Source organism: Cygnus atratus, chromosome 4 (genome assembly GCF_013377495.2).
Source record: "Cygnus atratus isolate AKBS03 ecotype Queensland, Australia chromosome 4, CAtr_DNAZoo_HiC_assembly, whole genome shotgun sequence".
In the NCBI taxonomy this organism is placed as follows: Eukaryota; Metazoa; Chordata; class Aves; order Anseriformes; family Anatidae; genus Cygnus; species Cygnus atratus.
Window position 1 is genome coordinate 33,919,669 of NC_066365.1, and position 15,239 is coordinate 33,934,907.

General features: G+C 38.4%; 1 protein-coding gene across 1 annotated transcript in view; it reads left to right on the forward strand.

Moving 5' to 3' along the window:
• IQCM (IQ motif containing M) overlaps nucleotides 1-8,745 on the forward strand; it is a 123,278-nt gene extending 114,533 nt beyond the window's left edge. Inside the window, 2 exon segments of the mRNA XM_050710378.1 lie at nucleotides 7,463-7,539; nucleotides 7,541-8,745. Coding sequence (XP_050566335.1) covers nucleotides 7,463-7,539; nucleotides 7,541-7,600 — 137 coding nt within the window. The 3' untranslated portion in view covers nucleotides 7,601-8,745.
• The last annotated feature ends 6,494 nt before the right edge of the window (nucleotides 8,746-15,239 follow it).

Below are 15,239 nucleotides of genomic sequence, written 5' to 3' on the forward strand. Positions count from 1 at the left end.
GGTTTGGGTACCTATCCAGTGCAATCTCAGATACTTTATTAAAAAATTGGCTCAGGACTTTCTTCCTGTTCTCCCTGTTCTTTTGCTAGGAAGATCAGTTGCTATGACCAAAATCAATCAACATTTCAAGGCTCCTGGCACACACATGTAAAGACAAATCACTTTGTCACTCTATTATTACAATTATGTGATGGAAAGGAGAATGCAGTCCAGAATACAGGATCCCCAGATCTTCAAACCCAAATGCCCTTGCAGATGAACCCTCTAGCTACCTAGCAAGAAAAGATCCAGGCTTAGTTTCACAGTATGTAGCTTGGCTCTGATTCTGTGTATGAGAAAGCTTACTGTAAGACCAAAATCAAATTATCTCTATGTTCAGATGGAAGTTACCATTAAATTCATCTCTGCGCTGTCTAATTTCATTTTCAGATTTTTGCGTAGTTTATCTTATCTAATGAAGAATGTTGACACAGCAGATCATGCTTCTCGGAGAGGAACTCGTCTTTACTGGCTTTAAAATGGCCTTCTTCAAAACAGTTCAGAACGACACGAATGGAATAACAAACCAGAGTTTTAGATGTAAATCCATACATATTAGAAAGTTTTATGTTATTGTTAGTGTATCAGGGTTGCTTTATCAGAGAACAGAAAGATGCTAAAAGCATGAGAATATTTAAATCCTGATGAAAGAAAAGCAGAATAAGAAAAGAAGTGATTCTTTGTCATCATTTTAGACTGCGTGTTATTGTCAGGATATCCAAGTGCACTTACAATATGGTTTATTTTAAAAGAACATGCTAATTTGTATTACAGCACAATTTCAGTAGCTTTGTTTCAGGCTGCTACTTTTAGGTCAGGGTATCCAAATTTGCAACCTTGTGAAGTCTGAGATGTTTCTAATATCTTATACAAGATTGTCTTTTTTCTAATTCTTTCATGATTGTTCCAAGTGTGTTATTTTATTTTATTTTATTTTATTTTATTTTATTTTATTTTATTTTATTTCATTTTATTCTGTAGAATATTAGACCTCAGTATTATAAATGCTTTTGTTGGGGCTTGTATTTAAGACTGTTAGGGCAGGATACCATCTGGGTAACATGACTTGCTTTGAGTGAAATGTACTCTCAGGACGGAGTGCCTGGACAAATAATTCAACCTTTCTACCACCTGGGTACCCAAAATGGGGCTGACATGCCAGCTGAAACCCATGAAACCACCGGGAGGACAACTTCTAAATGGTTGCCATCATCAGCAGAGTTAACTGCTTGTTGCAGGTGGTGTGTGATCCCACAAAGCCTGAAAGCTGAGGTAGCCCTACAGTTATACCTGTGGGAGCCAAATGCTCTCTGGCTTCTGCTGCCTTCTGCTGGTAGGGAGAAGCTGTGGTAGGGTCTGCACCAAATGCCACTCCTTTTGGGCACATGGTGCGGGCCCAAACCTCAGGGTCCCTAATGCTTTTCTGTGCAGCCCTCAATCTGACCATTAAGTGGTCCCCTGTGGACAAAACTCAGGACCTCCTGGCTGCCTCCTACTGAAATCTCAGCTCTTCAGCAATCTTACATTTTGGATTACATTGGGTAAATTTCTTCTTGGTAAAGGACCACTGAATTCAGGATCACATGCTCAGAGCTCACTCAGCCTTCCCAAATGAAGTCAATTATATCCCACATGTTAACTAGATGATTTAGAGGCAACCAAACAATTAATTTTACCCTGAAAACAATAGAGATGGACAATCTCTGGAGAAAAATCTGAGAGTTTTACTTTATTTTGGTTATGAGGAATGGCTGGTACAGGGAGAATGTGAATTTGTATTCATTGAATTACATGTATATTATATTACAGGGAACATATTCCAACAGTGATGTTACTGTACAGCATTATACAGTAGAAAATGTGAGCAATAGCACTTTCAGGACCCATAAGAAAACCAAAGTTTATGCCTTCCCATCCTTCTAACAATGTTTATTAGTCCCACAACAATAAGACCACCCTTTATTGGCCCAGGCAGCTATCTCACTTGGCATCTGAGAAGCTTAAATACTAACCAGTCTGTGGCATTTTCTTGTCTCCTTAATATACAGAGGATTACCCTTGTGAAGGACTACATAAATAGAAAATGTGATGGCTTTAACTTCTCTAAGCCTGTCTTCTTTTCCTGGCAACAGTTTTAAGCATCAGTGTTGCATCCATATTAAGTGTGAATTCCCTCGTGTAAATCCCATTAAGGTTAATAGAATTTTACTTTTACTGCTTAATAAATTTCAAAGTGGATTAACTTTTGAGAAATATTTAACTAGCCATAATGCACAGAACATAATCCCATACCAGTATGCGTATACTGTAGCTGAGATAGAGAAGCTCTAATGGCGAGATGATGAAGCAGCTTCATATTATATGTAGTGAAAAGTTTGTACCTTAGCTAATATTTCAATAACATTTGTGTCTTTTATTGTTTCTTGTTTCTTCTACCCATTTTTAAATGTTGTTCTTCCAGCTTTTGTGCTTCTGGGTTTAAAATAATAATGAATGATTTGAGAGACCAGCTTTTGCATGCTCTTGTATCGTAATGCAATCTTGTGTGTAGAGCAACCACTGGACCCACTGGGGGAACTAGACAGCAAGAGCTGGTTACATTACATGCTGTAGATATGTACAAATGCTGTATGTACCAGTGATTATATAAACTGTACTTTTCTTCCTGTTTTCAAATTTAAAAACTCATACTTGGTGAATTTGAAATAGGTTTATAGTATTAAGCATAGATTTCCTTTAAAATGAGCGTTGTTTGTCCCTCAAGAGCTTTCAGAGACTCAATTGACTCGTTTCCTTTCTCCAAACGCTGTTACGTTGGATTTTCCAACTTAAAAAGACATGCTTAGGTAGATGAATCTGTTTCACTGGAGGCAGGCAGAACTCCTGAATTTCTTGTCACTGATGCTGCTCTGAAGGCAAGGCGAGGCTGTGTCACCATGTGTCAGCAGCCTTTCCCCTGACCTTTTGTGGGGGAATGACAGTCCTGGAGGGTGAGAGACAGCCTACTCTTCCCAACCCTCCCTACAAAACTGCAAATTTAGCTATGAAAAATAGACAAAATATCCAAGTTCTTTAATGCTCATCCATTGCTGCTTTTCTGCTAGACTTCTTTTGTTTTTCACATAGTTGACATCCCTCTGTACATCCTGATTATTATTTGTGTTGTCTGTATGGTGAGTTGGGAAGTATGCCTATGCATAACTGTAAATTGCAGCCCAGCTTGGGAAACTGCAGAATATCTCAGTATTAGTTATATTCAGGATACTGACCTAAAAAGTCGTTGCAGGTTTTCATATTTATTATCTCTTAGAGAATTCCATACCCAATAACAACATGAATTTTTTCTTTACATGCCAGCCTTGTAACTCTGCATGTCAAGCTGTCATCTTTGCTTTTAATGAATTTTCTCCAGCAGAAACTTATGTTACAATATTGCTGCTAACTTCTGTAAGACTGAGGCTGTTTTTACAGCTCTATTGGTTCAGCAAAAAGCTGAAGTGAAAATAGAAAGAAGTAAAAAAGAAGAAAAACAAGAAATTCTTTTTGTCGTCCAAATAAATACTTATGATCCTAAGTACTTACAGGGGTGTAAATGGTTTAAGAATAAAATGCTGTGTCTTCATACTCCTTTTTAATGTCTACCAGCAGTAAACAGATGTGATAATATCCATCTAAACTGGCAAGGTGACTTACGCATCTCTAACACATGTAATATCTTAGAATTGAAAAGTAACTTAAGTATGGTTCATTCATGATAACGAGAGTTAGCCAGGGACTGCAGGACAGGTACCACTCTAGATTTCAGGCTATAGCTTCCCTCTCATGAAAGGATGCAAACTGACTGCTTACTTTTCAGTGCTCTGGGTCATTCTGGATTACACCTTCAATTTCAGCAGTTTTCAGTGGACAGCTATGCAACATCTCAATATCTGTATTCGTGACACTACGTAAACACATTATCCCTTCAACATCAGTTGCAGTTCTCCATCTTTACTCTGTTGCAGTTCTTCTGAGCTGTTGCCGACTCGTGCGGTTCTGTCTTTGGTCAGTTAAAAGGAATTTTGTCCAGGAGGAGTTAGGCCGTTGTACTTCCGATGCTAACCAATATAATGTGTATATTTGCTGACATATTTTCAATAGTAAGTGATACACATTTTTCTGTAGTTTTAAAAAAATAGTAGATAACTAATGGTTGCAAAAGAGTTCAGTATTACTGTAATTTTCAAGATGAGGAAACTGGGGAAACAACCAAGGTAATTTGTTACAGTGTACTAGCACACTGACAAAGTATGCTTGAAGCATTTATCAGAGGCAATGAACAGCTGCAGAGATGGACACATGAAATCCACTTCAGTTAAATTAGGCTTCCCTAATTTTTTGCCCACAGAAGCCAGTATCATCACATGTCTTTAAGACATTGTAAAGCAGCTGCCTCTGCTGTACAATATGGATGTACAGCTTCATGTGTGAACACTGCAAGTTAATTTTTGGGTAGCATAGGATAATTGTGGAGAGCTGGCTTATGGCAGCTTTTTGCTTCTCTGCTCTATAGGTATCTTGAAATGTCTTCAGCAGTAATTATAAGGGTACTTTCCATGGTCAGGTTTATGTTGCAAACAGATTTTAATACTCTGGTTCTAGATTTTTTTGTTTGTTAGTTAGTTTTCTGGAATACTCCTAGCTTTGTTTCCTGTACTTCCCACTACCCAGTGCCACTTTCTACTTCTGATGTTATCTCAATGCTGAGATTTTAAGAAGCCCCACATACTCTGTCCAACAAGGAGTGTTTAGGTGAGACTGTGTCCTTCATATGCAAAAGGTCAAGAGACCAAGTGCACCACATGCAGAGGAAGAAAAATTTTAAAATAAATTGCAATTGACCCTTCCTATTTGGACTATTATCCAAACTATCAAAGGTCCTTTTTTTTTCTTTTTTCTTTTTTTTTTCTTTTATTTTTTTTCTTTACTTGGGCAGAGAAGGTAATAGCAAAGCTTAAATATGTGTATTATATAAATCTTTATTTGGTAATGGATTATTTTATACAATTCAGCTGTATGGATATGGGTCTATTTTCCACAGATCCTGCCAAGAGAGTTTCCATTTTGGGGCTTCCTGCTTATTTCTTCCAGCTGCTTCTCTTTCTTCTCCCTTCTGTTGTTATTCTCCTCCTGTCTCCTTGTTTTCACTACTGGTGGAGGAGAGGCTTGGTTAGACTTTGAAATCATAATATAAATGTTCTTGGCAATTGTTTCTTTCTATACTCTTTATAATTCTCCAGTGATTCCAATTGCATTTTCCAGTTGAGGACTGCATTGCTCAGTCCGAATGCTAAAGTAAATGCTAAAAAATAACCTTTTAACACGGTTCATAAGGATCATGTTGGATGTGGAGGTACTGCAGGAATAACACGCTGGTCAAAATGGTGTTGGCTGTGTTGACAGTAGTGATGCAGGAAAGAATCCTCTTTAAGCAGCTCATTTCCCACCTAGTCCCTAACTTACCTCACCAAGTCTATATGTGACAGAAAACCTCATGTCCATTTTGGCCTGCAAAGTCACTGTCAGCAACAGTGAAATCTGTGGGACTATCTTGTTGACCCAACCTTTTACAATAGTGTCGTACTGGCTGAATGCACGAATTAGGGGTGTGTGTCCATGTATGTCACTGTGTGTGTCATTCCAATCCTCTATTGTATTAATGATAGATAGTTTGAAAAGAAAAAAAAAAAAGTTGTTTTATGTCTGTAGAAGTCACTTGACTACCTGTTACTCAGACAGCATTAATCTTAGTCTTGTCAATAGGGAATCGGTCCTCCTCCTTTCAGAAATAACAACTGGCATGAAGGCAGTAAAGTGCCATTTTCTCACATGTGAAAGTATTTGCAGAACGAAGTCCTTTGTTTGTTTGTTTGTTTGCCTGTGTGTGTGTGTTTGTTTTCTCTACTTTTGGAACATATTAGAAAGCATCCTGCTCTTGTTACTTCTTTTGAATAGTCTATTTTCTGTAGAAAGTAATATCCACATGGTAAACTCCTATTCATCAAAACTGTGCCAAATATGTGCCATTTTAAAGCTAAATATATGCTATTTTATTTTACTTTACTTTAAAGCAAGCCAAAATACATACCAAGAACATAGCTCTGGATGGTGTTGGTCCTATTTTCAAATGAGTATTTACTGTGTGAGGCACTTCTGTGCAACAAGCCGAGTTGGTATGGGGCTGCTATACGAATGCAGTACAGAAAGCAGTATTTCTTCTCTCCTTACAGGGAACATACCTTTTAATTGTAAAAACACATACTTTGCTATTCTTGGCAAAGCGTGCTGCTCAGCATGTCCTTGTTTGCCTGATGCAGTCATACCTAGCTCCCTAGCAATCCCTTTTCTCTTGCATGTTAGGAGGGTATCTCCAGGGGATATGAAGATGACCGAAAGTGTCTTGTTCTGGGGAATTAGTGTCAGTACTTAGGAGCTTCTGTGTCAACTCTTATAACCTTCTGTAGGGATGATTGACTGGTGTACAGGAGTGTATTTTTGGTTCCATTTTTCTTCTTTTTTGATGGGTGCAAGTAACTCTTTCCTCTTGTGCATTATTGATGTTTTTCTTTCTTAGCTTGGTCAGGATGAGTAGAACATCTTAAATGAGCTCTCCAAGTCCTCTACTTTACAACAAAGCATGGCCCCATTTCGGGCCAGAATATGTAAGTAGTGGCATTCCTGGAATTACAGGACCAAGTGGAAATCATCTTCCTTTTTCATTATTTGGCTTCATAAAAGATTAAAAATTGTTCTTTCTTTTTGTAATGTTTGTATTTTACATATCTGACTCGACTTCTCCTTGTTTAAAACAACTAAAATGTTACCAAGCAACTGTGTTAGCAAATCCTGAAACCAGTCTAAAAAACTATGTATTACAGCAAGGCCAAATTATGGACATGTTAGCAAGTTTCTCAATCGAAGAAGAAAAATCTTAGAAACTATTTAAGGTGATACAAAACAGCAGTCATATCTGTTTGATCACATGGAGAACAGTTCTACATTGCCTGCAAACTTACTGATGGGGGAATCCGGTAACTGAAAACGAAACTAGTAATGAATGTAGTAATATTATGTCTTCCTTGGACACTTGAACTAAGAGTGGCTTGCATGTAAAGCATGGCTCTGTAGATGGGGTGAAGTCAAGCCACTCTGGCTAATAATTTATTTATTTAGAGTTTGGTGTCCCTGAAACAAGCTGAAAATTCATCCTAGGTTTTCTGCATAGTCTCAACTGGGAAAATGCATTTATCAGTCTTCTCCCAAGAATGTAAAATCTGTGGATTTTTTGATGTTGAAATGTTATTTGCCTTGTTTATCTAACTTCTTATTATTAAACTTGTGATATACTTTAATGAATTAATGGCTTTTTTTTTTCTTATAGCAGCATTTTCCCATAAGAAGTCAAAGAAAACTGATTTTCAAGTGTCAGCTGCATTAGTGATTTCTTCAATGAAAGAGCAGAAAAAAAACCCACCTCTCTGATCAGGATTGCTGGTGTCACTGCGTGAAAAAGAGCTGGTGAAGTCTTTAGAAATCAAGCTCCAGTGTAGAAACACTCTTTCATAGGAAAGAATATTGCATCTGAGAGTAAGCAAGACGCAGGGCTCCTTCATGTTAAAGACATTCTCAAGTAGGTTATAAAAATAAATGTGAAAATCTCCAGCAGGTTACGTAATTTTAGACCAATCAGTTTGCACTTGATAGGGTAAAACAGTGTGCAATGTACATAATAGATTCAAAGATTAAAACACTATGATGTAGTCAACTGAGAAGAAAAACATAAAAATGTACCATCCGGTAGCCTTCATAGAGCAACATGTAAGCCAGTGTGTTTATTTTTTTAAGGCAATTTGTCTTTCAAACGTATAAGGGACAGATCTTTATTCTACCAGTCTTCCAGTAGCTTCCTTCTCTAAAAAATCAGTACGTCAGAACATGAGGCCTAAAAGAGTAAATTATGCCTCTGTTTTTTTTCATTGGGAAGAGTGGAACCGCTGTCCCTTAAACTGGCATAATTGTGTTGTGCAACATGGAGACAAGAATCAATAAGGGCAGGCAGGGCTTGTTTCTTTTGCTCTGTAAGCACAGCCAACAACTGATGCAAGAAACCCATTATTATTTTCAGAGAGATTTTTTCTCCTGTGCTGCACAGGCACACCAGCAGCTGGTTCAGCATCCATCCCACCTGGAGGTGAGAGGCAATGAGGACGCTCTAAAATAGATGTGGTGCTCAGGGAGAAGTGTCTACCCACTGCCAGCTGACTCCCTTTAGGAGCTGCCAACTGTCCATCCCCAGCTGTTCATGCTCCTTCAGCCCAAACAAGGTGCTTAAGAATCTGGCTGAAAGAAAGAATTGATTACTATTTCTGAGATAAAAATGACCTACCAGGTTATCAGCTAACCACTTTTCTGCACCCCCCTGATTAATTTGAAGGCATAGACATGTGGCATATGTGTAACTCATGCTGCAGCTTTAATGGGGACCTGGAGGCAGTAAAAAACTTGGGGAAGAAGATTTGAAGCATTTAGTACTGCTGGATGGATTCTGTTTGCTCTCTCGTAGTGGAAGTAGTAGGGTAGCTGGAAGAATTCCTTTTCTCTGCCTTCCTTTCTCATCTTAAATACAAATGTAAAAAATACTGTTCTGAATAGATGCTGTTGCGGGGCGTGTATTCTGGCTCCATCCATCTTCTAAAAGGAAGGTATTCGTGTTCACCTTTGCCTGCTTCTGGCTTTGAAATTATTTTTTATTGTTTTTCTTTTTTTTCTACTATTAAATAAAAGTTCTATTATTTTTATTATATTCCTAATTTTTTCTAATACTTTTCTGCCTTGCTCTTGACTGTAAAAAATGCCATCCAATAGTGAACACGCTAAGTAAAATAGCTAACATTACCTGAGCGGTTTGCTCTTCCTCATCCTCTCCAGGCAGAGGGTGCACATCCATGATCTGTTATCACTGCTAGACCTTTGGATATGGCTCACCACTAGTTCCTCCATTTTTCCACTTGCCATATCACCCAAGCATGAAATCACATCAAGGACGGAACCCCATTTTGCATTTGTCTGAGCCAGCTGCATCACGCAGCAGCCACAACACCTCCCTCTGCCTTGTCAAGCTGTATTTGTACCTGCTGTGACTACATCAGTATTCACTATTAGTGTGGCATCCAGGTTGTGCTTGGCAGGCAGCTGCCCTCACTCCCCACTCCTTCCACCCTTGGGGCTTCCCACCTGACAGAGAGTGTGGCTGTTCATTTGGCTGCTCAACACCTCCACGTTGCCCTCTGGCACTGTGGGGTTCAGCCCCCCGGGACCCCAACCCTTGCCCCTCTGGCTGCTTTACAGCACGGTGACTTGCACTACCAAGGAATGCAGCGGGAAAGGGGGTGGGAGGGTATTACAGTTGGTTCGGTATTTCTTCACGTCTCTTTGGGGAAATGAACTCACTTTTAGTGGAGTGACATATTGTCACTCCAGATCTGCAAAAGACAGTGTAAGGTCAGTGAAAAGAAACCTTCACTTTCCAATAGTCAGTTTCTATATATAAATTGGCACTTGATGCTCATCAAAGAACAAGAAATATTGGATATGCTCTAAATGTCCATTGTATTTTTGAGCCAACTACCTGATGGAAGTCATCACTTATATGTAAATGAACTGTCAATGGCTTGCCTCCGTTGGCAATCGCTGAACTGTGAAGGGTATGTCTTAATAAGAACCAAAGCTCTTCACAGACTTTGATTTACTGGAAATAAAATAGAAAAGTCCTCTGAGACTACAAAGGACACTTGTTTCAGATAAAATGTCTAGACAGTAGCAATATATTTGAGGCTTTTATTATAGCAAACCTGCAAATTAGAATAGAGTGCTGAGAAAGTTCCTATGACCCAGCTGAGTTCAAAAACACTGTTTCAGACTGATCCTTGAAACACTTACGCTCAAATTAAGTTCATGAGCATTCAAAAGGGAAAGAAAGGATGTACAAGGTCATCATTCAGGTTTGCTAGAACTCCAGTGCTGCCCAAATTTTACATTCTCTCTGACAAGGAGGGATTTGCAATTCAGCTGTGATTTAAAACAGTTAAAGAAAACACAAATCACGCATTGTGTTTCACTGCATCAGATAACAGTCTGCTTTACAGTGCATTTCTGGATGATGACTTCCTTCCTTTGATTATTGAAAATAAAACAAGAGAGAGATCAGTTCTGTGAATTGTTACATTTTGGGGGAAGAAACAATCAAAATGAAGCTGACAGCATGTTTTGGCGAAGTTGTCTGTCTTTTAAGAATTGCAAATCATACATCATTTCTGATAAAGATGTGGAAGTTTCAAAAGGTCCAGTTTGCATAAAAAATATTGACATTATTAAATTTATTATTTTATTATTGTCATCATTGGCAGCTTTTTACCACCAAGTTTTTGGAAACTTCAGAGTTCAAAAACCAGATGGGAGTGAACCTATGCCTTTTTTCACAGTCCGTGTAACCTGGGCTTCATATTTTTGACCAAGAGAATTTACATGCCAAATGTAAATACAGGATGTGAGACCTTGGGTACCTAAATTAGGACTTTGGTCTGCCTATATGCTTAGTGGAGTATCCAGAAGACAAAGCAATGAAGCCTCAATTTCCAGCACAGGAGAGCTCTGAATCGCCTTCCATGTGATTTTTTCCAGCTTTCCATGAATCATCCAGCACTCCTTGTGATTACTCCCTTTTCCAACTGTACGGAGATTGTATGGAGGCACATGGTGGTGCACCCTACCACCATTTCTGCCCAGTTGCCATCTTCAATATTGGAAACTCTATTAAGAAACTCATCAGTCACCAGTTTTCCAAGAATTAATGCATTCATAGTTGAGTTTCCATGTACATAAAACAACAGCTCTGGGAGGCAGGAACTGCTCAGGAACCTATGTAAGATATACTTAAAAATACATTAGATATTTTAAAAAATCAATTTTTTTATCTGTCATTTTTTTCACAGCACAGACTTACGATGTTGGGGGGAGTGTAACTCCTCTGTGACATGGTTCTCAAGGTAGGGACTTGGATGATGCTCTCACTTTCAAATGCTAGTTTTTCAATGGAAGGTCAAGGTGGGATTCAGGTAGAAGCCTGAATAATTCTTGCTGACCTGTATGGTTTAATCCATTAGCCATTGCCATCCAAATGTAAACCAGAAATACTTTAAGAGGATCAGGCTGAGTGTGCAAAGTGATCTGAAATCTTGTCTCTGAGAGGTATGAAAGGCCCCTTCCAATTCAATAGACTGCTAACCCTGGAAATTGAACAGTCACAGTTTGATGTCTTTTTGAGGGCAGAAGAATCTAGACTCAGCTCTATGCTTGTGTACCTAGGTAGTCTATTAAATGACTGTGGTCTATGGTTTTAGTTCCACCATAAAATTAATGTAAGCTCTAAGGTTAAATGGTAAACATTGTGAACATGATGACTGCATTAGTTGTAGCTGTACCAAAAATAAAATTTATTTGATAGTAACTGAATTTCTACATAGTCCAAGAGATGACTCATCAGTTAATGTCCACAGAGATCAATTTTATTTATACTTTCAGAAGATTAATATTCACTGTTTTCTAAAACTAAGGGTATGCATAACAGACTAAATTAAATCTAAGAAGTGTAACTGGAGAATCAGAATGTATTTGGGGGATTCCTACTGATTCAATATTTGATACCCTGACCATAGCCACACCATACCATATTATCTTTTATCCTGTCATATGATCATTGAATACCAATAAAAATATCAAATTAGTGGACACAATCCCATATAAGTATAACTTGATACAAATCACAGTAGATTGTTTACAGGCTTCCCAAGAAGGTTTTGTGCCCCTCTATCCTGGCATGCTGTCCTTTGACTGTTTGACAAGTCACTGTTGCCAGAGAGTACAAAGCGTAAGAAAAACACATTCAATATTAGAAAAGTGAGTCTAAAAAGCATGAAGAAATCAGATATTGAACATTAAATGAGTGAAGGGCAATATTCCTACCTATATCCTTGTTTTAAAGTATATGATTCAAATGTTACTTGTTGTCACAGAGATTGACAAAAGGACTGTTTTCCCTGGTGCTTTGACATTATACCTATGAGCAGTATGGTGTTGTAGTAGTTTCACTGCCTGACGTATTATCTGGAACATCTATTTTGTGTTCAAGTAAGTGCTATATTTAGAACCTATTTTTATTCTGCCTAAAGTATACAGTACACTAGACCTTAATGTACCCTCTAAGTGTACAGACATGGGCACAGAAGATATGGGCTAAAAATAGTTATTACTCTAGAAGCAATAATTTGAAAGCCACTGCCTGAATTCCCAAGCACCACTGAATGATTAAGACTTGCATGTCTTCTCTGCTGGTGAGAAACCTCTTCAGCACATCCTCTTCTGCAGTTGACAAATTTGAAATTTGTACAAAAACAGTAATAGAAAAAAATTTAGAAAAAATTCAGCATGCCATTACCTTCTTCAGGAGGGTGAAACACTACTTATGAATTCCTCTCAGCAATAGTTACTTTTCAGAGCTTTATTTTCTCCATTGGGAGTAAGGTATCAGTATTATTATCACTGTTATCAGTAGGAGTAGCAGTGAAGAAGAAAAATAAAATTGTTTATTATTGGACCAATTGAGCCCAGCTAGATGAAGGCCAAATTGTTTTTTGCTTGTCTGAGTTTGATTTTTAGTCAGTCTGGATGTGTTTTTTGTTTAGCAGAGAACTTCAGTGAGGAGTATGTTATTTTATGACTGAGGCCAATAGAAAGTCATTGGCATAATAAAACTGCAGATTTTACAATTTCAACGCAGCTGCTCTGTGACTTTTAAGCAACTGTGAAATCACATTGTTTAAACTGTGTTTATAAGGACTGCTGTCTGGATCCATCTTTCTTCTTCCCCCTCCCACCCCCCCCCCCCCTTTTTTTTTTTTTCTGCAGAAGTCACCAGAAATCCCTCAGATCAACAATTGGTATTGCAGCCTAACCATTTTGGTGAGTGTTCACAAACCTCTATTTGGAGATAACCACCTGGTCAGCCTGTGTTACACTCATGTATGAAAATGAAACTCATGTTACCATCATCAGTGGTATCATTGGTATCATCAAGGAGTTTGCTGATATTACTTCACCAGTGAAAATCCATTTCTTTAATGACAAGCACATGTGTTTGGATGACATACCGATTAAGTACAGTGCCTGGAGCAAACAGGCATTTGAATTGTTTTTATGACTCTTTTATGACTTCTTAAACTGCAGCAGTTGGTAGTGTTTGGACATATAGGCTGCTACCGAGAGTATAGGTATCCCATTTATAAGAAATACTGTTTGATGCTCATGGACCAAATTCTTTGCAGCACAAAGGTGAATTCTGGATTTCTGCTGCAGTCAGGGGCTATGCCTTCCTGCCCAGACCTTCCATGAAACTGAGCATTTACACAAGTGATATCTAAGTGGTTTTCCTGAAATCCTGACACTTAAGCAAACTTACTTGTTCAGCAGATTGGGACTTAAAGCTAAATTTTAATTCTAAAATCAAAACTTTATATGACTACATTGAAACCTTTTTTCCACACTTACTAACTCACTAGTGTGGCTTCTAAGGGTTCAGCCTGCCATCTTGTGTCTGCAGATGTTCAGACCCCACTCCATCAGACACAGGTGCAGCTGGGTAAAGATGTGTGTTTGAGATAAAAAGGGGCTAGTGATGTAGGGAGGAGAGGAATGAAGCTAACAGGTTTTGTGTGCTTGCCAAAAGAATGGTGATAATGAGTAGTTTGTCTACAGCTAGGGCCACTGTCAAGTTACAAGGTAGGAGCTAGTTCTTGTGTTGACTGAACCTGAAGATTGAGAAGACCCATAGGTCAAGAGCCCCATAGAAAACTGGAAATCTAGTTCAGAGGTTTCTGTGTATTTTACTTGGCTTTTGAGCTTTGCTGAGAGACTCAAAAAAGGAGTCCAGCAGATGCTGCCCTGAAAGAAAAATGAGATGAAGAGGAGTCTCTGGAGAGACTGAGCATTTGAATTGGAGACAGCAAGGTTGTGATGTATTCTGAAAAGGATATAGACTTCAGAGAAACCTACAAAGAAGACTACATACACCTTTATGGGTATTTTCTGGGATAAAAGTACCAAGGATACCATCAGGATTGCGTACACAAAGCATATGATCAACACAATGAGTGAAACTGGAAACTATGAGAGCTCAAATGGAGAGGGTTGTATAACAATTTTTGAACTGTTTCTTATGACTTAAAATTAGTAGCAAGGGATAAAATTATCCATTTATCTTCAGCAGATTAATGCCATTTATTGCATACAATTCTAAGGGTCAAATCTTTTTATTTACATAAGTTTTAATCAAGATTGGTTTGTGGGTGTCAGTACAGTCATTCTAACTCTACATATGGAGAAAAAAACAAAAGTTTGTCTCACCAACTTTTTTTTTTTTTCATGTTACAGTCCATGGGGGGCACGAGACAAAAGTATGGTAAGTAACAGGCAGGTAAGTAGCTACACCAAAATAAATACGTGTCACAGGAGTAGCTCTTAGGTTTACTCCTACCCTATAGCTGCCAAAGCCAAAAGGTTTTTACATGCTTACCATCCTCACAAGTAGGAGTCATATATAGCTCTTGGATAAGGCTACCAGCCTCATAAGGAAGACAGAAAGGATGTTCAGTCCCATGGCATTATTGCTTTGAAATAAGGGGTGTTTCTGGAGTGTGGACTCAGTGAAGCCATTCTTAGCTTTCATTAACAGTACCTTATCTCTCTGTCATTAAGATGTTCATCAGCAGTGGTTGGTTATCCCTATACCTGGATTTGGTCTATGCCTCCCTACACACTAGGGAGGAAAGAGGGAAGCTGTTACCTTTTCCCCTACATACTGTGCTCCTGGACAGCTGAGAGGAGACATAATTTAGCCTGCAGTGCATAAAAGGAGGGGGTTAATGCATGAAATGTACTGCTGAGATAAAACCTGGACTCAAGTCTGATATCTTTTTTAATATGCATACAAAAACAATAACTGAGGGATTCAGTTTCTATTTTGTTTTTGCATCACGCAAAGAAAACAAAAGTACATCTGCTGCTAGTCTTTCTCACTCATTTCTTTGCCATCTCAAATTAAGATAAAT